General features: G+C 33.5%; 2 protein-coding genes across 2 annotated transcripts; both read left to right on the top strand.

The window, feature by feature from the left end:
- The first annotated feature begins 1,063 nt into the window (after positions 1-1,063).
- On the top strand, positions 1,064-5,457 carry LOC139893301 (uncharacterized). The gene is made up of 5 exons (XM_071876462.1): positions 1,064-1,292; positions 1,618-1,907; positions 1,996-2,085; positions 3,978-4,357; positions 4,959-5,457. Exons 1-5 carry the CDS (start codon positions 1,100-1,102, stop codon positions 5,218-5,220), a joined length of 1,215 nt encoding a protein of 404 aa, XP_071732563.1. The 5' UTR covers positions 1,064-1,099; the 3' UTR covers positions 5,221-5,457.
- Positions 5,424-7,976, top strand: LOC139889895 (uncharacterized). Its single transcript, XM_071872808.1, has 4 exons — positions 5,424-5,450; positions 5,638-5,724; positions 5,839-7,365; positions 7,911-7,976. Exons 1-4 carry the CDS (start codon positions 5,424-5,426, stop codon positions 7,974-7,976), a joined length of 1,707 nt encoding a protein of 568 aa, XP_071728909.1.
- The last annotated feature ends 16,117 nt before the right edge of the window (positions 7,977-24,093 follow it).

Here is a 24,093-nt window from a genome sequence, read left to right as displayed (position 1 = left end):
TCTGAGTTTTCACAACTTAGTGTTGAATTGGGGTGCTCATCCTATTTATAAAAGTCCTACGTTTTTTTCCCAAAAAATAAATAAATCAGTAATATGGATAGGATGGATCGGATGGATAGGATGGATCGGATAATCCATATCCGATTATACCAACTTACATTACCTTCCCTAATTGCCACCCTTCTCTGCGGGGAGGTGATATTTCCAAACTTCAAATTGATAGATCCAAGCACATTTATTGCTTTTTTCCAATAATGTCCTTCAATAAAGTGTATCAAAAAATTTGTATAACATATCATTAAGGTCAAGTTAGTAATTCTGAGTGAATCTATCACATTGATGTTTGGAAATATCAATTACCTCCGCCTTCGTCTATTTTTCGTGAACACCGAGTTATAATAATCCGTCTGCTTAATCCTCATATTATATTATATTATACCTATATTCTAAAAGACAAAGACGAAATAAATAGTACCCAGGGGTATTCTCGACTTTTTGCCTTTTTTCCCAAAATTCAACCACAAACACCCCCACACTTTACCCAAAAAATCAAATCCACCCCCCAAACAGGGGGGTAAAGTGTCAATTAACCATTCTCATAAAAAAACTTAAACAAACTTCACCCAAATATTCAACGGGCCATATCTTCGCACTCGCAACGAGTTAAATTTTTCCGCCACCATCGTTAAACTTGAAATAATTTTAGGAAAACAATGTCACTAGCTATACGCAAAACGGGCGCTTTTTAAAAAACGCTAAATATTTGGGGTACTTTTCATACACGTTAATTCTCCGTTAAATTTTTAAAAGTCGACAACTCCATAGCGAAACGCGGAGATGCACATATATTGTTAATTTTAAATAACATTTAAATCTTTCACGGGTTATACCTTTTAGTTCGACTCGAGTTGCGCTTCAACGACATCATCGTTAGCCACAAAAAAATTAAAATTTTACAAACTAAACGCAATAAAATACATTGAAAACCGAACCCCCGGCACGAAGCGAGGGTTCGAACACTAGTTCCATCTATTCTTTTCACTTTTAACACCCCCTCAAAAATCAATCAACAATCAATAATCAATAACAAATATTAACTATGTCCAGCAGCGACCTATTCCAAGGCCTTCCTCCCCCTACCGCACCATCACCGCCACTACAAACTCCGGCCGATCAACCACCACTACCGTCTTCAGCTCCCACCGCCGCCAAACTCTCACCAACCCCACCTCCCCCTGCTCTCAAGAGCGCCCTCAAACGCTCCAAACCCCTTGATTCCGAACCTACTCAAGGTACAATTCTTCCAATCCTCTTTTTAGGGTTTCAAATTTCTAATACCAATTACCAAATATTTTCAAACAAGTTTCAATTTTTATTATTATTATTATTCGTTGGTGTTACATATTACTCCCTCCGTCTCAATTTAATTGACATTAAGTTATAACCCATCTTTATCTTATTATTGTTAATTTCAGCCAACCCTAAAACAAGAATATGACAATTAATTTTGGACGGAGGGAGTACTGAGCCTTAATCTACATATTATGTTTCAAATTTGTTGTTGGGTAGCTAGTATTATGTAGATATACTTATTAATTATTATAAATAATGTTTCAGCTGCTGCCCCAAAGAAAAGTGCACGATTTAAAACGATTGCCGATACCTCCGATACGCAAGTTATAGATGCAATGAAAAAGATAGGTTCACATATAAACAATGCTTCGAAATTCAGTAAGGCATCTAAGCTGGCAATTCAGCTGATTCAAGCAGGAAGTGTTAAGCCTAACAATTGTGATTATTTCTTTGCGATACTCGAAGCCGCAATGTGTTCGCCAACTACATGTAATGATCCTCTTGCGAGGGCTGATTATCATGCCTTGTTCTCTGCTGCACACGGCTTGAATGATGTCAGAATTTTACCTTTTGTTTTGATCATGAATTAGGGTAGTTTTATAATTATTATTTATTTTATGTATGTGATTGCTTGTTTTGTAGCTATATACTCAGAAGCAGCGGAATTATTTGAGGTTATGGAGTATTAGAGCTGTTATGGCAAATGATCTATTCACCGATGACAGTTTTGTGGTATGTTTTCTGACTTAAATATGATGCACAAATAGAATATAGGGACGTATTTTAAGTATATATTTGATTTGATTGGAAAATGCTTACGTTTGTAGAGTAAGGGTCGAAAAGCTAGGCACAAAATGCACATTTATAGTTAAGACATTTATCTTTGTAATCATAAGCAGGGCACACAAACTACTTTCTGAGTCAGCATGCTTTCAGGTGATAACAAGATAATTCCAATTTACTTATTGTGAAGAAATAGTAAATAAAGATACAAATATTGTTCTCTGTGTAAGTAGCTTACAATGTTGGTGTTATATTATGCAATGATGGCAACAGAGTGATTGTACGTTTAATTAACCATTAATCAACAAAACCTTAAACCACACTAACAACTTACATGTGCTATAAGCCTATAAGAGATATAAATTTCCCATGGTCAAGGGAAGATTTTTCCGTGTTATTTATTGAGCAAGACAATAGAATGACACAACTACATTTGCCTATTTAGATAGTTTTTATGCCAAGGTTTTAAATGTCACTAGTCGTCAGTGTAGACCTTGTAGAGACTAATTGGCCAAGTCGGAGACTAGTCGGAAGTTGACAAACTTTGACTTCGATTGTATTTGACCGATTTTGACAGAATAAATCGGCCAAGTCAGATACTAGTCGGACAACTAAAAAATCCTGACCAATTGGGGATTATTTGGCTTATTCGGGCGACTTGTACAACCATGGCTTCACTAGTCTAATGCTTTGGTAGATTTGTCATCACAGTTATCACCCCAACTGCTCTTCCGTTACGCTCTTTTGCCTGTAATTAAATCGGTGTGTGCTTTCAAGTTATGTACGATATACGCTTTCTGATTGATTATTTGTCTTATGACACCTAGGGGGTATGCCTTGCCACTTTTGTAGGCATTAGCCTCACCTTGTTCCCTTGGGGCAATTTTTATCTTAAAGCCAAGAGCTAAGAGCCTTGTCAAAAATATGGTTAATCATAAACTCGGTCACTCTCTATAGTTTACAAATAGAGTTGGTTTCAAATTGAAAATACAAGTACATTATTTGAATGTATGAGATCTTTCTTCGTGCGATTACCTAGGCAAATGTACCTTGTCATTAAGTTATCAAGAGGCTTTCGTTTCCCTATGTAATGAAAGAGTATAGGATTTGTTTTTTTTTTTTTTTTGTCGCATTCATTTTGTAGTGTTAGTTCTAGGCTTGTTGGCTTATTTCATTACTAGGCTTAGGTGTATTGTGTATGTGGAGTGCGAAGAGTAAACATCCAATTTGGCCAAAATGATCCATGTGATTTTGGCATTTCTTTATCAACTTCAGATACGTTTTAGTGAAGGTATATATGATTTATCCATGTGATTTCCAATAGCTATTCTATGAATTTTAGTCTAATCATCAATATATAGTGATCAAACATTACCTCTTCAATGATCATTACTTAAAAACACAAAAGTTAATGAAAAAGTGACGGGTAAAAATAGATTAAAGTTTGTATCCTCTGTTTGATGAAATTGAGTTAAATAGTTAATTACGAATTATCAAGTATCACGGATGAACCATAGCATATAGTTGTGTCTAGTGTATTAGAAGTATAGGATCCGATATGTAAATTAATGCTTTGTTGAATTATTACTTGCTGATTTGTTATTAACTTTTTTAAGTTGACAAGCTAGGATAATGGGTAAACAACACTGACAAAGATCCTTAAAAGAAGAACACTGTGGACCACCATATTATTCTGTTGGAACCTGAAAGTCAATCATTAGAAAGTCAAACAAAATGTTATTTGGCATCTTATAATGTTATATTATAACTAATGTATAAGTGAGTGTTGTAGGATTTATCTTAATTTCAATATAAAGTAACCGAAGTTTGTGTCTCTGTAGTTTTCAAAGGCTTGTGGGAAAATTAAAGAAGCTATCTCAAATCTTCCCGTTGCAACAAAAGACGATGACATAGAAGAAGCTGCCGCTCTAAAAGACGAATTAGAAGCAGTGGAGGCAAAAGGCAAAACAGAACAACAAACTTATGTGAATCCTAAAACCGAATCAAGTTTGAAAGACGAGTCTGATCCCTTTGGTCTGGATGCTCTGATTCCAGATACTTCTAGAAAGAACGAAAAGATGAAACCAAAATCAGATGCTGAAGCAACATCGTCTAAAATAAGAAAGGAAGAAGATGAAGAGTCCAAGATGTTATTAAAATCAGAAAGAGAAGCATTGATTCTTTGTTTAGAGATCGCAGCAAAACGTTATAAACTACCATGGTAAGGTTATTTCTTATTCATGTTTCACATTCTTCTATACTACTTTGACTTTTTAGGGATTACTCATCAACTTGAAGAGTACTACGAGTACTTGGATGTTGACCAAGTTTGACTTTGACTGATTTTCTGAGTAGTCCCGAGTTTTGGCCAAGTAATTTTAAGTTATGCGACACTGCTTTGACTTGTGTGGTCCAGCAATTTGGAATTTTAGATCAGCTCCATTATAAGCATCAGAAAACCAAAAATATTAGGCGACACTAATCAGCCTTTTTCCAAAAATATTTGGTTAAATAATATGAAAACTTAACATTTTTAAAAATTTCAAATTATGCATTCACTTTATTTTGGAAAACACTATATTGTTTCATATATTTTGGTAGAACGGACGGATCAGACGGGTTGGGTAAAAGGTGTCTTTTCAGGTCATAGTAATTGTTCTATAACTAGTACTAATGGTGTAAATGTTAATGAGTGAAGGTGTCAATATTGCCACCTCTAGTTTTCATATGTTGAAAACTAGTCTTGTGACCCAAAGTCAAAGTTCTTGCTTCTTCTGTTTTCTACTATCTACGTAGTTAATCGTTGTGTTTCGTTTTTTCAGGTGCCAAACAGTGATAGACATAACTGTAAAACATGCTTTCGACAATGTTACAAGATTTACATCTAAACAAAGGAATGCAATTGAGAAACTGTGGGCTTCTGTAAGAGAGCAACAAATTCGAAGAAAGCAAGGGAAATCGGTATCTGGGAAACTTGACATGAACGGTTTTGAGTTTCTGCAACAGAAATACTCCACCGAAAAGATAAGTATTCGCCATTCTGTTGGTGGTAATACTCGTCGTGCTGAACAATGGCTTGGCTGATTCCGTTGTATTAATGTTCAAATTCTTAAATTTATTCAAAAAAATGTTTAAACCCTTCAACTGTCACAACTAGATTACATGTACAAATGTTCAAGATTAATTAGTTCTAAATTTAGGCTTGTCAAGTTGTATGCTTTTGATATCTGTACTTTCGGCATGCTTTATCTTTTTTGATAAGATTATTCACCGGAGGCACAAAATTTATGTTAACTGCTGTACCCAGATTTTGGGTAAACAAAAACTTTATGTTATTGTATTAACCTTTTAGTTCACGGTGTTAACAAATTCTATTTTGTTTTCCTTGATAGTGTTAACAGCTGCATAGCACGATTTAAGGGTTGGTAATTGCATGCATCATAGATCTTAATATTTGATTAACGTTGTTTAAGGGTACTACTTACCTTTGTTTGTAACTAGCTGCCTCGTTTGGTTAGAAGGTTAGTGTTAAATAGCTTTGATTTTCAACCTGTAGGAATCCTGTTATTCCTGTTACTACTTATTACGGTATTTGTTTTTTTGTTTTTTTTTTTTTTTGCACTCTTGCTATCGTTAGCGTTTTTGCTAGTTGTTTCTACTTTGTCTTTAGCAACTCTTTTCTACTTAGTGCGCTGTTTATAGGGTAAGATTAACTCGTCACATACGCATGGTTACTTGAGGTCATGTCCTATTAGTTTAGGGGCGGGTAGGTCTAGAGGGAGTAGAGATACTCGCGTTAGGATTAGAGTAGGTAGTTGGAATGTAGGAACTTTGACTAGCAAAGCCCGTGAACTTGTAAATACGCTACGTAAGAGTAAAGTGGACATATTGTGTGTTCAAGAGACCAGATGGAGGGGTGAAGCGGCGGTTGACGTGGACGACTACAGGTTGTGGTTCTCGGGTTCTAGAGTAGCTAGAAACGGGGTAGGGATCCTTATAGGACCCCTTTATAAGGATAATATTGTGGGTGTGGATAGGTGTAGCGATAGGATTATGTCGGTTAGGGTAGTTATCCAGGAGGAGACTTACATGGTCATTTGCGCTTACGCACCCCATGCTGGTTTAGGAGATGATGAAAAAGTTCGCTTTTGGGAAGCGTTAGATGAAGTTGTGAGGAGTTGCCCCGCCGACCATCGATTGGTTATTGGGGGAGACCTTAATGGTCATATAGGAACGATCTCGGACGGATATACGGGTGCCCATGGGGGCTTTGGGTACGGAGTTCGGAATGAAGAAGGACGATCTATTCTCGAATTCGCTGTTGCCCACGAACTGGTTGTTGCAAACTCCTCCTTTAGGAAGACGGAAGCACAACTAGCTACTTTCCACAGTGGGGGACATAGTACCCAGATTGACTATTTGCTGCTTCGCAAAGGGGACCTTAGAGCTTGCAGAGACTGTAGAGCCCTGACTACCTGGACTTGTTCCACCCAACACAGATTATTGGTCATGGACTTGGTTCTGCAGAGGCGGGTTACTAAAAGAGTGAGACCCGTCCAACCTAGGATCCTTTGGAAGAATCTGATTGAAGGGAAAGCCGAAACTTTTAAAACTTCAGTGTTGGAAAGAGTAGAGGCAGGAATGGATACCGTTACTCAAGTGGACGCAGATCAGATGTGGAATAGGATGGCATCTGCTATTAGGGATGTTGCCAAGGAAACCTTAGGTGTGGCAGTAGGGACATCGAGAGGACATAAGTCTAATAGAGAATCATGGTGGATTAGTGATGAGGTTCAAACCAAAGTCGCACTTAAGCAACAGAGGTTTAAGGAGCTCATTACATGCCGGGACGGGACACGTGAAGATAGAACTAGGGCAGAAGAGAGGTATAAAGAAGCCAACAGAGAAGCTAAGAAGGCCGTTGCACGTGCAAAAGATAAAGCGTATGAAGACTTGTATAGGAAACTAGACTCCAAAGAAGGAGCAAATGATATTTACAGGATTGCAAAAGCTAGGGAGCGTAGGAGGAGGGATATAGATAACATCAAGTTTATCAAGGATGAAGCCGGTCAAACCTTAGTGAAGGAAGAAGAAATTAGGAAAAGATGGGAAGGGTATTTCTCAACTCTTTTCGTGGGTGAAGGACCTGGGCGCCAAGAAGTTCCGCAGGACTTGGGAATAGGACAATTCCGGAACAACAGTTTCTGTAGGAGAATCAGGAAGGAAGAAGTAAGTTCGGCACTACGAAAGATGGGTAGAAACAAAGCTGTAGGACCAGACCAGATCCCAATAGAGGCGTGGCGGTGCCTGGGCGAGGATGGTGTCAGGTGGTTGACGTGTCTTTTCAATAAGACGCTTAGAAGTTATAAAATGCCTACGGAATGGAGACTCAGCGAGATTATCCCTATTTACAAAAATAAAGGGGATGCCCAAATCTGCGGTAATTATAGAGGCATAAAATTACTTAGTCATACTATGAAGCTTTGGGAGAGAGTGATTGAGACTAGACTTCGACGCGAGACTACGGTTTCAGAAAACCAATTTGGTTTCATGCCAGGGCGCTCTTCGATGGAGGCAATTCATATTTTAAGAAGCGTTATGGAGAAGTATAGGGAGAAACAAAAGGGCCTAGAGATGGTCTTCTTAGACTTAGAAAAGGCCTATGATAGCGTACCGCGAAAGCTGATTTGGAAGACACTTAATGTTAGGGGTATCCCAAGTAGATATATTAGAGCTATTATGGATATGTATGATGGGGCGAAGTCCTGTGTCAGGACGCCTGTGGGAAACACAGAGTATTTCCCGATAGAAGTAGGCTTGCACCAGGGATCGGCCCTTAGTCCTTTCCTTTTCGCTTTGATTCTCGACGAGCTGTCTCGAGGAATACAAGAGAACATCCCTTGGTGTCTGATTTTTGCCGATGATATCGTGCTTGTATCAGAATCAAATGAGGAGCTTAACAGAAGACTAGAACAATGGAGGGAGGCCTTAGAACAAAATGGGTTACGGATCAGCAGACAAAAGACAGAATATCTTAGGTGCGAATTCAGTAGGACTGAGGATGAACTAAATGGTGGAGGGATTATCAACATTGGGGACCAGATCTTGCACCCACAAGAGTCGTTTAGATATCTAGGTTCGGTCCTCCACAAATCGGGGAGGATAGACGAAGACGTGACTCATCGTATTAAGGTAGGTTGGTTGAAGTGGAGAGCGGCGAAAGGGGTCTTGTGCGACAAGAAGATCCCACTCAAATTAAAAGGGAAATTCTTTAAAGTAGCTATTAGACCTGCCATGTTGTACGGATCAGAATGTTGGCCAATGACGAAGGCCCAAGAGAGAAGGATGGAAGTAGCAGAAATGAGGATGCTTAGGTGGACGTGTGGTAAAACCATGTTAGATAGGATCCCAAATGGTGTGTTTAGGGAAAACCTTGGAGTCTGTAGCATCATCGACAAGCTAAGGGAAGAACGGCTTCGATGGTTTGGGCATGTGATGAGGCGACCTCGTATTGCCCCGGTAAGGAGAGTCGAGGCACTCACGGTCGATGGCGTAAGGAGAAGGGGTAGACCTACACGTAGGTGGATGGATAGACTTAGGCTCGACATGAGAGAGCTTTCGCTGACTGAGGACATGACTTCTGATAGGGGTGCGTGGAGGGCTAGAATTAGAATAGTCGAGTAGGGTTACGTCCTATTATGTTATTTTTTATTTTTAATAGTATTTCTCATTAGGTTTCTTACTTTTGCTTTTTTTTTTGCTTTTTATTACTTTTTTTATTATTATTATTACTATATTTATTATTATTATTATCTCTATATTATTATTGTTAGTTTTTATTATTATTATTATTTTTATTATTATTATTATTATTATTACTATTATTTTTATTATTATTATTATTATTATTATTATTATTATTATTATTATTATTATTATTATTATTATTATTATTACTATTACTATTAGTATTATTTTTATTATTGTTACTACTACTATAATACTCTTGGTATTACTAGTACTGGTACTATTACGACTACTACTATTACTTTTATTATTATTATTTTTATTATTATTATTATTATTATTATTATTATTATTATTATTATTATTATTAGTATTATTACTATTATTATTATTATTACTATTATTGTATTATGGGTGTGTTAATATTAATTATTAATATTATTTGTGGTATTAATATTATTACTATTGCTTTTAACTATTTTTTACTAACACTAGTACTAGTATTAGTATTTTTATTTTTTAGCCGCTTAGAGCCTAAATTGTTTTTCAGGGAGACTTTTAAACCCATGAAATTTTGATTCTATCATTTTCATGGCGTCTCAATATATATATATATACATATATATATATATATATTTTTTTTTTCTTTTTTTTTTTTTTTTTTTTTTTTTTTTTTTTTTACTATTTTTATAAATAAATAAAAAAAAAGGCCGGAGGTCCACTCGGAAGCAATCTCTTTATCCGCCGAATAAAGAGAGGGATGACTTTCTCTACTTTTCTGGGTGGAGAAATGACTTGTTTTTATTCTCGGATAAGGGAAGGATTGTCTACATCTCACCTCCCCCATACACCACTCAAATGGTATTGGGTACTGTTGTTGTTGTTGTTGTTTGGGCAGAAGACAACTGGTACAGTAGTAAGAGATTAATCTTGTGAAACACAAGAATTTTTTTTCACTGGGGGTGAATTTTTTTAAAAACGTATCAATTATTTTGGGCAAAATATGGAGGTTTCAAAGCAAAATATGGAGGTCATTAAGCAAAATATGAATAGGGATGGCAAAAAGGATCGGACCCGATGGGGAAAACCGAAACCCGATAGAATTGGGCTGGGTCTGGTCCGGATCTACGGGTCCCGGGTCGGGAATGGGATTACTTTTTAAAAAAATTCGGGTTCGGGTTTGGGTCTGGGTTTAAATAAAGACCCGTGTACCCGTCCCGTATAGCTAAGAAATAATAATATAATAATAATAATTAATAAATAATATAGTATACTGCTCTTTTCCCTAATATTATTACACTATCTAGTATCTACATCTAAATAGACGGCTTCTTTTTTCCCTAATTTTTCGATATCCCCAATACGCAACGATAACCTGCTTTGCGTTTCAATCTCCAAGTAATCGACTATCCATATTCAATAATCATCAATGGATTATAAAGTAGTAAAAATAAAACTATTCTCCAGCTCTCCAAACTCGCTAAGTTGCTATCGACAAGAAGTTCCAATTCCGGCCTCTCACTTTTGGGTTTCAACTGATTGTAATCAGGTATCTTCTTTTATTATATATCTTTGTTTATAAATCATGTATTGAACCATTCAGGCTTGCCTGAGTGGCCACCGAGTTACCCAATGAAGCACACCAACCGGGTTCAATTCATGGCTATGCCAAATTGTTCAAAAAGGGAGTGTGACTAGAAGGTGCGCATAATGCGCAATTCACCCGGTACCAGGTCTCGCGTTCGGTACGCGAGATTTTACCTTCTATGGGGAGCCAATGTGCTCGTTCACAGGAGGGTTTCCTTGCTTACCAAAAAATAAATAAATCATGTATTGAACAATTGCATGAATCTATTGATTCTTAGATCAAGAACACATGAATACAACCAGTATTCACACCAAATCAAAACAAAGAATAAACTGTATACTTCGTACAGTTACAGATTATGATCACAGATCATAGATTCATCAACTAGATGAATCAACAATAACAAACCCTAACTAAGGATTTATACAATTGAGAGAATTTGAAGAATGCAGATTGAATCGTATATCGAACTTTAGGTGAGGACCTTCTGCTTTTATACTGTATAACTAACCGTCTGACCTAGATAACTACCACTTTAATTATTTGCAGATCGTGCTCCAAGTTCAATAAACCAAAACCAAAACCAACTATGTCCCATTTTTGTAAAAGTACTATTTAGTCCCCATATTAAGTATGTTAACCAAATAATATTTTACATGATTCACAAAGGTTTTGGCTCTTCTAGCTTCAACCTTCAGACCTTCAATCTTCAGTATATAACTTCATCCTCTTCTCTCTTGAACAATAACAACTACTAAACTGCACAATCAACATTTCAAGTTATGATCAAATAAAGACAAGTCAAGATTGGTCAACTTTTATATCTTTTAATATGTATGTATGTATGTATGTATGTATGTATGTATGTATGTATGTATGTATGTTAATTAGTATGTATATGTATAGTTGGTGTACGAAATTGGTTCAGTGTGAATTTATTTACTTACAAAGTTTGATGAAGGAAGTTTGACATTTACAATTAGTATGTATATGTTAATTAGTATGTATACGTTAATACTGAAAGTATATTTATTTACGTAGTATGAATTTATTTATTTAATTAGTATGTTAAGCTGCCACTTATTGATTTGTATGTATAGTTGCTGTAGGAAATTTGACATTTATATGTCAATGTGAATTTATTTAATTACGGGTTATAGATTCAGATTGTATATGATTTTGGTAATGTGTTTATTTGTTAATAACATGTTGATATTTCAAGTGTTGCTAACTGTTAATAAATTACAGATTCAAATTTATTTACTAATTACAGCCTCTTGTAATCATTTTTTCAGATAAATGGATCCAGAAAGAACTAGTGAAAATAGTGACACTTCAAACACACAAGCAGATGCTAATAACACTCATATGAGCACAAATCAAGAAGATGATACACAAACAGAGAATGATAAGAAGAAGAGGAAACTAACATCAGTATCTCAATTGTTACCTTAAATTTTATTTGTTACTTTAATATATATCCATTCTTTTGCAGATTCATGTACTCATTTGGAGTCTAATGTGGTTGCAAATCAATGTCTGAGTGCGGGAAAATCAGTGTCTCAATTGTTATGTTTTAATGTTTTTGATTTTTATGATATCTTTTTCTTTCAGATGTTTTTGGTTTGGAGGTGTAATTTTGTGATACTTTAAACATAAAATTCAATATAGTATCTGTTGACAGTTAGATTTATTATTTTATGGATTACTCATTTTGATAGTGTTAACACCTATTTCCTTATGATGTAAGGCTTAGTGTATCAACACAATACCTGAAGTATCTAGCTAAAAGTGGGGGAGTGTTGCCGATTGATGTTTACTCTCGGAAAATAATCCCTGCAGACCCGGTTCACAAGTATAGAAACTTGTGGGGTGGCTTAATCAATCTTTTGTCCGCTGAGTGTTGAGCCACTAGCCGGATGACTTCTAGTGAGAGAAAATACTATGTGAGAGAGAAAGGTGAAGTCTCTGCATGTCAGAGTGTCTGAATGTATAAAATGACGACCCAAAGGGTCTATTTATAGTGATAGATCCACCGGATAGTTCGGGGACACGTGTCAGATGATGATACGTTCTGTTATTCGTGATCCGAAATTTATGCTGAACGTGACGCTCTCCGGTCAGGACTTAAGCGCTAGGTCTAATGACCCGTCCTAATCCATCTGGACGAATACATTACATTTGGTTACATAGCGAGGTACTTGACCTCTATATGATACATTTTACAAACATTGCATTCTTTTTTAAAAGACAAACTTTCATTACATAGAAAGTTGACGACATGCATACCATTTCATAATATATCCAAGAGAAAATTGCGTGGTTGGTCCCTGTGGTTTACATGAAATGGGGTGTTTGGTCCCTGAACTTCATTTTCGGGGTTGTTGGTCCCTGTGGTTTTCAAAACATGTGTGGTTGCCAGGGACCAACCACCCCGAAAATGAAAGTTCAAAACAGGTGTATTTGGTCCCTGTCAGGGAACAATCACGCGTGTTTTGAAAACCACATGGACCAACAACCCCGAAAATGAAGTTCAGGGACCAAACACCTCATTTCATGTAAACCACGGGGATCAACCGCGCAATTTTCTCTATATCCAACTATAATTGTCTTAATAATAATCTTGATGAACTCAACGACTCGAATGCAACGTCTTTTGAAATATGTCATGAATGACTCCAAGTAATATCTCTAAAATGAGCAAATGCACAGCGAAAGATTTCTTTTACACCTGAGAATAAACATGCTTTAAAGTGTCAACCAAAATGTTGGTGAGTTCATTAGTTTATCATAATCCATCAATTTCATATTTTTAATAGACCACAAGATTTAAATTCCATCTTTCATAAACATAATCTAGTATCAGGCATTTCGCAAACTGCATAGAGATAAAAATCATTCATATGGATTGAACACCTGGTAACCGACCTTAACAAGATGCATATAGAATATCCCCCAGTATACAGCGCGCAGCTAATATACTAAATAATACCTCGAAGTACTAAAGCATCCATACCCTGGATGAGGCTCGTTGGGCCCGATAGATCTACCTTTAGGATTCGCGTCAATTAGGGGCCATTTCCCTAATTCTTAGGTTACCAGACTTGAAGGGGCGATATTCGGTTTAATAATCCAACCATAGAATGTAGTTTCGATTACTTGTGTCTATTTCGTAAAACAATTATAAAAGCAGCGCATGTATTCTCAGTCCCAAAAATATATATTGCAAAAGTATTTAAAAAGGGAGCAAATGAAACTCACAATACTGTATTTTGTAGTAAAAATACATATGACGGCATTGAGCACGTATAGGGTTGGCCTCTGATTCACGAACCTATATCATTTGTATATATATTAACACACGCAATTGTAATCGAACAAATATATATATTATTATTATTATTAGTGGAGTAATTTATATATAATAAATTAATAAGTTTCAGTGTATATTCTCATTTTATATATAGAAATAATAATATAGTTAGGTTTGTGTAATAAATATATATTTATATATAATCTTTATTTTTATGCTTATAACTTTAATAACATCATTAAAAACTTTTATTTTCATAATCATATCTATTAATAATAATGATATAGATAATACTGGTAACAATAATAATGATAGCTTTAGTGATATCAAAATAATAATTTTAGTAAAAATGATAGTCATGATAATAATTTTTAATAATAACAATACTAATAATCATTTTAATAATAATAATGATAATATTAATAATAATACTTATGTTATTAATAATAATAATTCTAATAAAATGATACTAATATTAATATTAATGAAAATAATAGTAAATTTTATTATTTTCATTATAATAACAATAATTATAATCATAATAATGTTAATAATACTAACATGATAAAATTAATAATAATAATAACATTAGTAATACTTATAATACTTGTAATAACACTAATTAATAATAATAATAACAACATTAATAATAATAATAATAATAATCATAATAATAGTAATAATAATAATAATAATAATAATAATAATAATAATAATAATAATAATAATAATAATTATAATAATTGTAATTATAAACATGATAATAATAATAAATGATAATAATATTTATATAAGTAATAATAATAATTATTATAATTATAATACTAGTAATAATAACAATAATTAATAATAACAATAATCATAATAACAATAATAATAATAATTAGAAAACTACCTTATAAAGCTTTTCTAAAAAAAATATCCCTGACCAGGCTCGAACCCGTGACCTCCCATTCACCCGCAAACACACTCAACCATCCGTCTGAACTTGCATTTCTGATTAAATCCCAAACCCATTTATTTTTAATTCGTATTTACTTTCTGTTTATATTTCTTCATCTTCTACAATGGAACTAGTCGACCAGTGATCAGGATATTCATACTAATGAAATAACTATTGGATTTGGGTATTGAAACAGAACCAGATACATCCATTCTGATGAATTGAATAATAATAAAAAAATAACAACCAGCAGCAGTAGCAGATACACGAAAAAATAAATAAATAAATAAATAAACTCAATATTTGATTATGAATTTAAGAACGTTTCAGTTAAAGATTACTTCATGAAATATATTTCAAATCACTCCTAGAAACTATAGAAATTATCAATTTAACTTGAAACATAAAAGTGAATTCGAATTTTAATGAAGAACAATCGGTTGACTTTTTAGTTTCAAACTTTGACTCTCGAATTCGTGCTCAATATGAAGAATTGAAAGTTGCGAATTTGCAGAAAGATTAACTAGCATATTTCTAATACATCTGCGTCTTTACATTTTGAAAATTGATTCAAAAACATGCTTTTGTTATTTTCAGTTCAAGAACATGAACTTAAGAATCAAATTTTAAATTTTAGATCGTTTTAGCCTATCATTACAACATGAATTAGATAGTAATTCATTCCTAGAAACTCTATGAATCATCAATTGATCCAAAATTCTTAAAACGAATTCGAATTTTACAAAGAACCAATCGTTTGACTTTTAAATTCTAAACTTTGACTTCGAAATTCAAGCTCAATCAAAAGAATTAAAATTTGAAAACTTACAGACAAATTAAGTAGATAATTCCTAACACGTCTGAATTTTTAGATTTTGGAGATTTCTTTGGATTCGAGTTTTTGGTTAAAGGATGACACGAACAGGGGAACACCTTCGTTGTTTGAATTTTCTGTTTAATTCTTCAGACAAAAGTAGTTTACAAATGATAATTGATATAGATGGTGGAGGCTCGAATGAATTTCCTCACTAATATAGATTGATCGATTATTATATTGCAGTTGTGTGTCGACCAAAAATCACGAGTAAACAGAAAGTAGGAAACAAGGAAAATCTGATAATGATATAATACAAATTACGCTTAATTAACTGACTTTATATTAATCATAATTAGTTGTTAATTGTGTTTATAATAATACTAATAATTAATAATATAATTATATAAATAAAATCTGTTAATATTATTAATAATAATAAAAATACTATACTAATAATAATCATAATAACAGAAATAATAATAATATTAATAATAATAACATCAAAATAATACTAATACTAATAATAATAATAAGAAAAATGATAAAAGTATTTATAAAAATGATAATAATAATATTATCAATTAAATTGTATTATTTTTATATTAATACTAATTTTGGAAACTATAATAATAATAATAATAATAACGATTTTTAATGATAATAGTGATAGTACTTATAGAAATGATAATAATGCTAGAAATAATAGTTGTAAATATAACAACTCACACGCATCAAATTTCCTATTTATAATAATATTAAAAATACGGATATTAATATTAATATTATTATTAACATTAATATTAATATTAATTATAATAATGAAAGTAGTAATAATATTAATATAGCAACTATATTTTAACTTGTAATTTAATATTACATTTTTTTTATTATCTAATATTAAATGATTATATATTATATAATAACTTATTGAGTACTAAATTTTATACATTTTAATATATTATAATATACATACGATCAATAATTATGTATAGCAATCATATATATATATATATATATATATATATATATATATATATATATATATATATATATATATATTCATTTTATTAACACGTTGCAAGTTATTTATATATTTAATTCTAAAAAAATTAATATTCCAATTTATTGTATATATGTATTTATACACATGTCTATTAACAAATGGTTGTTCGTGAATTGAAGGTTAAAGTCCAATGAATAAATAAATGTATGAAATTATTTTATTGTAACACGTTAATTTGCTTAACTTGTCGATAACCATTTTCTAAGTTATCTACATTTCATAATTTCACCTATACATTAAATAATATGAAAGTTAAATGATTACCTTACCAAAATGCACGAGTAAATTATTGTAAAGCATGTATTAGAAATCAAACAGGAATCTTCACTAACTTTTGTCTAGTTCTCGTTAATTGACACTTTTGTGCTTACATGAAAATTACTTTGCCATTTTTCGAATATTGTTAAAAAGAACAAATTTCTTAATTCATAGTGGACCTCATAACAGAGACCCGTAATTATAATCACAATGTATCCGATAATTCAATCATTTGATATTATCTTTTAATTTCGTCGATAATCATATATTGAAACTAATACGTTTATGTAAAGTATTATTCATCAAGTACTTTATTAACGTTTTCAAGTCATATAATAATTTCATAATTATTTTCATATCAACCAAACCGTTAAATGTTTTATTAATATTTCTCAATTTAATAATCACGTATATGTATATATTCATACATATTTATTTACACATAATTGTTCGTGAATCATCGAGAGCAGTCGAAGGGTAAATGAATACATGAACACAGTTCAAAGTTTTTGAGATTTCAACATTACAGACTTTGCTTATCGTGTCGGAAACATATAAAGATCAAGTTTAAATTTGGTCGAAAATTTTCGGGTCGTCACAGTACCTACCCGTTAAAGAAATTTCGTCCCGAAATTTGATTGGGATGGTCATGGCTGACAATAAGTTATGTTTTCATGACGCATACGAGCTAGAAATTAGAGTTTTATCATCATTGAGTAATATGGATAAAACAATTTGATTACGCGAAGAGTATAAGTGAAGCTATCACAAAAGAGTGAAATTAGTAAATGCAAGTTTGTCTTAACCGATGACGTAGTCACGGTTGATTTCCGGAATCCAGAGGATTTAGAGGAAATCTTCGTAATAAGATTTGGTTCTTCGATAACTAAGGAAATTAGGATCTTCTTTGGTTAAATGCGATGATCTGTCTTGATTGCTTTGTCTGATACTTACTATAAATCCACCCTCTTCGTTTCCTTATTTCCACAACTCATACTTTCTATTCTTTCTCCATCAACTCATACTTTAAAGTATTCGTCAATATGCTCCATCCTGTTCTGATCCTTGATATATTCCTAACTTTCATATCTGCCATTCTTCTTTTTCATCTACCACTGGAGGATTTTATTTACTTTTACTATTACCTTGGGGTTATAGTATTTTTAATTCTCCCGTGCCTTTACGTTGCAATACGTATTGATATGCACGGTTTGTAATTTACGTGTTGTTGTCGAACTTTTTATTTTCTTTTATATTCAAGAGTTCCATACTTTTGTCTCCTCTTCTCGACTTCAAGTCAAACGAATAACGGTCCAGAATTCGTAGGTATGGATTTCGAAATGAACATAGTTAATGTTCTAAGAAGAGAATTGTAATGGCACGATCTTGATTTGTCAAATTACCAGAATACTTCAGAAAAGATCGAATCATCAAGAAAAATATTTTCTTGATATTTTTAGAGGTTAAATAGAATACCAGAGTCGTGTAACATAGTACATGATGACGTTATGATCTGTGAATCATCACATTTCATTTAGAAACTCAGCATGACTTACTGTAATATAATCACGTTGATCAAGTGTCATTATATTATACTAACTCATGCTTCAGTTCCCAACACTACTTCAAAAATATTCATATTTTAAACTCGTAGGTTTCAGAATTTAGAAATTAAAATAATTTCTTTTATGATGTAAAGCAGATAGCGCGAAGAGGTAAATGATTTCAGATAAGAATAATTATGGAAATATCTTCAGAAATATGGAAGATATTTATAATGAAAGATACGTTGATATCTTAGAATTTCAGAATCAAATCGTGATGAAGAAATTCATTCACGATGATTTAGAGCGGTTAAGGAGTAAGGTAATTGCTAAAGATTTCATCAGAAATAGAATCATCAGGATTCTTTATGTACAAGTTTAGTCCTTGTGATTTGTTCAGAGTCTCCTTCATGGTTTGCTTAATTCATTTTTCCAGTATCAAAACTTTTGAGCTTTTTCAGTATGTCTCTCTTTATTATCAAACTTTTAACTGTTTAAACAGTCTTCAGTTTTCGCTGTTTCATCATCTTTTTTTTTTCCAGAACTCAGAGATCTGATTCGTAAGCTAGAGTGCTTTTCAGGAATTCCAGAATGAAAGATCATAATTCTAAGAGTTTAATGTTATATGTGTACATATAACTGTTGATGTAGAAACGCTGCGAGATTCAAAATACTGATTGCAAATTCCCGGTAGTTGGTATGGTAATTCTCGTTATAAGATGTTAGGGTTTTTATGAACAATTATAATAGTTCTTCGGAGAAACTTAAGTCAATGAGTAACGAAGTTGCTGGTAAGTTTACTGCTAATGTGGTGGGATATAAACGGTTCCTTCGCAACGATAACGAAAGGTAAACCTATATATTAAGGTTATAATAAGGCTTATTCGAATGAAAGTCGAAGTTGATTTGCTGGAGTTGTGACAAAATTTGCTACTTTGAAAGGAATCACCAAGTTATTTTGGGTAATAATAATACTAAAGGAATTAGCACAGATACGTGTTAAACGTTTACTCAAATTCCGAGTGTTTTCAGGTGTATAACTATATGCATCAATCTTTTCTTTCGTAGATGAAGTACGGTTGGTTTATCCTCTAGATTAAGGTGTTTTCAAGAATCATGAAAGCTTTAAACGTAGATTGTAATCGTCAAATACAAATGAGGTTTAAGATGAAATCAAGTGGCAAACTTGAAGAATTGTTTAGTTTCATATGCTATAATCAATATTTTAATTCATTTTAATTGTCTAATGTTGGTAGTCCACACTTGATAGTCCACAGTTAGCAGTTCAATAATTCATATATAGTTTAATATATTAAATTCGAATTAATTAATACGTATCGTGACCCATTGTATACATGTCTCAGACTCGATCACAACTCAAAGTATATATATTATTGTAGAATCAACCTCAACCCTGTATAGCTAACTCAAGCATTACTGCATATAGAGTGTCTATGGTTATTCCAAATAATATATATAGATGCGTCGATATGATATGTCAAAACCTACTATACGTGTCCTGATATTTAAAGTGCGTAAAATGAATAACAGAAATTAAATGACGATAAATAAAATTGCGAGAATTAAAATTGCGATAAATAAATGTAATAGGGAATTAACAGTTAGCTAGGAACAGTTAGCTAGGATTTTGTTAGCGTGGATTCTTAACAAAATTTCTCATAGTTAATTTGTTTGTTTCTAACAAATTTTATTTGTCCAATGTTTTCTTCATTATGCCACTTGTTGGATTTTGATAAGTCAAAATCCAATTATGAAATTGAATGAAAAAGGTTATTCTGTGGTGAACGGATTCGTATATCTGTGGATATAAGTAGGATAGTAATTGACTGTTGAATCAGATTCGAAGAATGTACAGTGTAACTTATTAGAGTGAAATTTAAATATTCTTCGGGTATTACCTACCCGTTAAAATATTTTCACCATTAACAGATAAAAGAATTTATAATTACAATCTTTATGAAAACATATATACATATATATTTTCTTCAGATGTAATCATGGATTTAATGAGTCAATATGATATTAATCTCATTTGGTTTACTGTCAGAACTAGAATACATAATCTTTAAAACATTAGAGATTACATAATCGCCATGAAGAACGAAGATAATTGATGTAGAACGATACGTAGAACGATGATTATACTCGAGGTATAGAATGAGATGTTGAGGCATGAATTGTTGATGGTACTGGTGCTGTTTATTGATGGTACTGTTGGTGCCGATGATGTTGTTGAAGCTGGTAAATTTTGCACCATATTCTCCAAATTGATTATTCGAGCGCGAAGTTCGTTGACTTCTTATATTATTCCGGGATGATTGTCGGTCGGAACGAGCGAATGAATAAGGTTTAAAATTTTAGATAGAATATAATCATGGCGAGATACTCTAGAAATGAGTGAGAAAATGGTATCACGAACAGGTTCGCCGGTAAGTGCTTCAGGTTCTTCGCTAAGAGGTGAATTCGGTTGGTGGAAAGGATCGCCTTCTTCGCGTCTCCATTGATTAAGTCGACTACGAATCCATCCCCAATTCATCCAAAGTTGGTGATGACTGATTGGTTTATCCATTCCGATTATACTGCTTTCGGAGCTCGAGTGGAAATCTATATCAGAATAGCTGTCGGAATCTGAGGAACTTGAACTAGTTGCGAGTTCCATCTCGTACGATTGAATAAAGGATTTTTGATATAAAAATGATTTTTGGCTATCGGATGGTATTCTAATTACATAGAATATCTATATATATAGAACAAAAGGTTTAGTAGATTACGGAGGAATTTACGGAATATGTCAGGAAAAGTTTATAGTAACAGATACGCTAAGATATGGATTAGCAGATATGCTAAGATATGAATTTTGTCTATACACTATTCATGTAATCAATGCAGTAAGATGTGTCTAGACTAAGAAATATAAGCAAGTGATTCCCTAAGAATGATAAGCAAAAAGTTTCGACAGGGAATGATAAGCAAAACTTTTGACATGCAGATACGGTCGAAGTCCAGACCCACTAATGCATCTAAATAACTATCAGTCAGATACACTAATGCAAGACCTGGTTCACTAAGACCACCGCTCTGATACCAACTCTAATGACCCGTCCTAATCCATCTGGACGAATACATTACATTTGGTTACATCGCGAGGTACTTGACCTCCATATGATACTGATGTGTGAAATCTAGTATATAATTTATCTTGAAAAATGCCGGTTTAAAGATTACTACACACTAACGGGCAGTGTACCCGATCGTGCAATAGTATAAAGTTGATAATTCCGAAATCGTTCCAAGGACAGTTTTAAATGTGAGAATTAAGATTGCAACTAATAAAATAAACTAAGTTAATCTATGAAAATTGAAAGTACGAGATAATTTGTTTTGTGGCTATTTAACGATTAGCCAAATCAAAGATTGATTAAAAGTAAAAGACAATATTTTTGTGTTTTTAAGTTTATAAGAAATAAATGCAGACTCAATGAAAAGTAAAGATATTTGAATTCAATAGATAAAAGAATGTTCGCCTAGATCTCATATTCGCAGTGTCGGATGATTTGTTATTAAGCTCTAGTTCAATTTATCAATACAAGCAACTACAGAGTTGGTTTACCCAGAGTTCTCTTTTAGCAAACACGTCAAACTTGGATTTATTGGCTTAGGGTTCTCTTTCACCAAAGACCTCTTTCGTTTAGGACTTAGTAATTAACTAATTATAAGATTAAGATTCAATTGGTTACGCGTTCGCTCCACACAATTCACCCCTATTTTGTTCAATCTATGTTACCCGGTTTACCCCCTTGGTCCAGTAAGCACCCAATTGGTTAAGACAAATCAATTGAAAACTAGTGTACTAAATTGAAACAGGGTTCCCTTTGTTCAAACAAGATTACTAATCAACCTAGTAACAATAATCAATACCCACAAGAATGGTTCTTAATCAAAACTCATAATTATCATGCATTAATCAAATCAAACATTAAAGTATCATCCAAACACATACGAATATTCAATCTAGACAAATATTTAAGTGCTTAGCCAACCATGGCTAAAACCAAAATCACAAATAGACAATTAAGAGTATTCATAATGATGATAAGAATTAAACCTAATGAAAATTGTGTTCTTGAATGATGAACGGATCGAGACACGTTTCCGGAATGATTGATGTGTTAGAATGATCTTGGGATTCCCCAAAAATCACCCTTTTTCGTCAAAAAACTGCTGGAATTCGTCTGGATGCAATAATGAATAATTAGGGTAAAAATTCGGGCTTTAAATAGGTAAAATTTGACCCCGGCTGAAGGTGGAGTGGTGCTCCACATATGGAGCGGCGCTTCATATGCTGTATTCCTGATTTCTAGCCTTTTGAAAGCTCTCGACTTGATTTTCCAGCCTACTGGAGCGGCGCTCCACCTTTCTGAGCGGCGCTCCAGGCCTCTTTTGCTGATTCCGAGCTAAAAACTCACTAATATTCGTCCAAACTTGAATCGAACCAACCTCTTTCACTCGTTTCCATAGAAAATCGTTAAAACCATCAAATATCTTCAAAATTCATCTCCTTGGTCTTAGAACTCGAAATTTCACAACACTTATCGAAATAACACCAAATCGTATCCAAAAGGACCAAAATGTGCCCGATATCGCTAAGGAAAACGCGTATGAAATATGCGATATCAAAAACCCCACACTAGAGTTTTGCTTGTCCTCAAGCAATTAAACTAGATAATAATATTCTACCATAAGATAACATCTTCAAACATGTATGTAGAACCAAACCAATAACCAACAAACCAACAACTAGCGTGGGCACGATTTGGAGTAAATACCAACCATACCTCCCACTTGCATTCCCCCGAAATTAACTTCTTAAACCTCAAGAAAATAATATGAACAAAGTAGCTAAATATAATCTCGAATAGCGTACCAAATAAAATGAAGCAGAGAATCTCGAACAATAATGTAAGTCTTCAAAGGAACCGGGAATAAAGTGGGAGGCAAGCACCAAAGATAAAGCAAATGAATGTATGTGCCAAAAAGAACGCACGGGCTACCCCGCAATTGGTCAAGCCAATGCCTCCCACAGTACCTAACATCGCGATATGTCGGTAAGAAAATAATGTGCTTAGGAGGATACACATTATGTCCAGATATCGTCGATAATCATGAGGTAATCATCTAATCCGTTAAGTCAACCATAAAGATTGAGGTTCATCAGACTTAAAAGCTGATATCTTACCTTTCCGGAGGTTATCCACTGGGAATCTGATCAATCACTGACATTTTGTGTATCATGGTGCGCTTCCCATTTGGCTAGCAAATCTCCCTCATTGAGATAAGCTTTGACTACCAGTTTCCCTGTTTGATGTTGAGGCCTGGTAGATTTCCAGTCGATTTTAGCAATGACTTTTCAAGATTTTTCGTCACCCTACAACTGGTCTGGACTACAACTTCTGAAACAAATCAGCAAGTGTGTCGTTCGGGAGACTTGACTCCCTTTAGGATGGAATGGATACATCCTGTGTGGTTAAATAAAGTGGTCAGGTGCAACATTGTCCTTGTTAGGAGAAACAATGAGGATCACCCTGTTAAAGTTTTTGATCTAGCGCATGGTCCGGTTTCGACCACACGCTACTATCACCATTAATACGGTTGACACTCGCCTT

Source organism: Rutidosis leptorrhynchoides, chromosome 2, assembly GCF_046630445.1.
Source record: "Rutidosis leptorrhynchoides isolate AG116_Rl617_1_P2 chromosome 2, CSIRO_AGI_Rlap_v1, whole genome shotgun sequence".
Lineage (NCBI taxonomy): Eukaryota > Viridiplantae > Streptophyta > Magnoliopsida > Asterales > Asteraceae > Rutidosis > Rutidosis leptorrhynchoides.
This window is presented reverse-complemented; position numbering and strand designations above follow the sequence as displayed.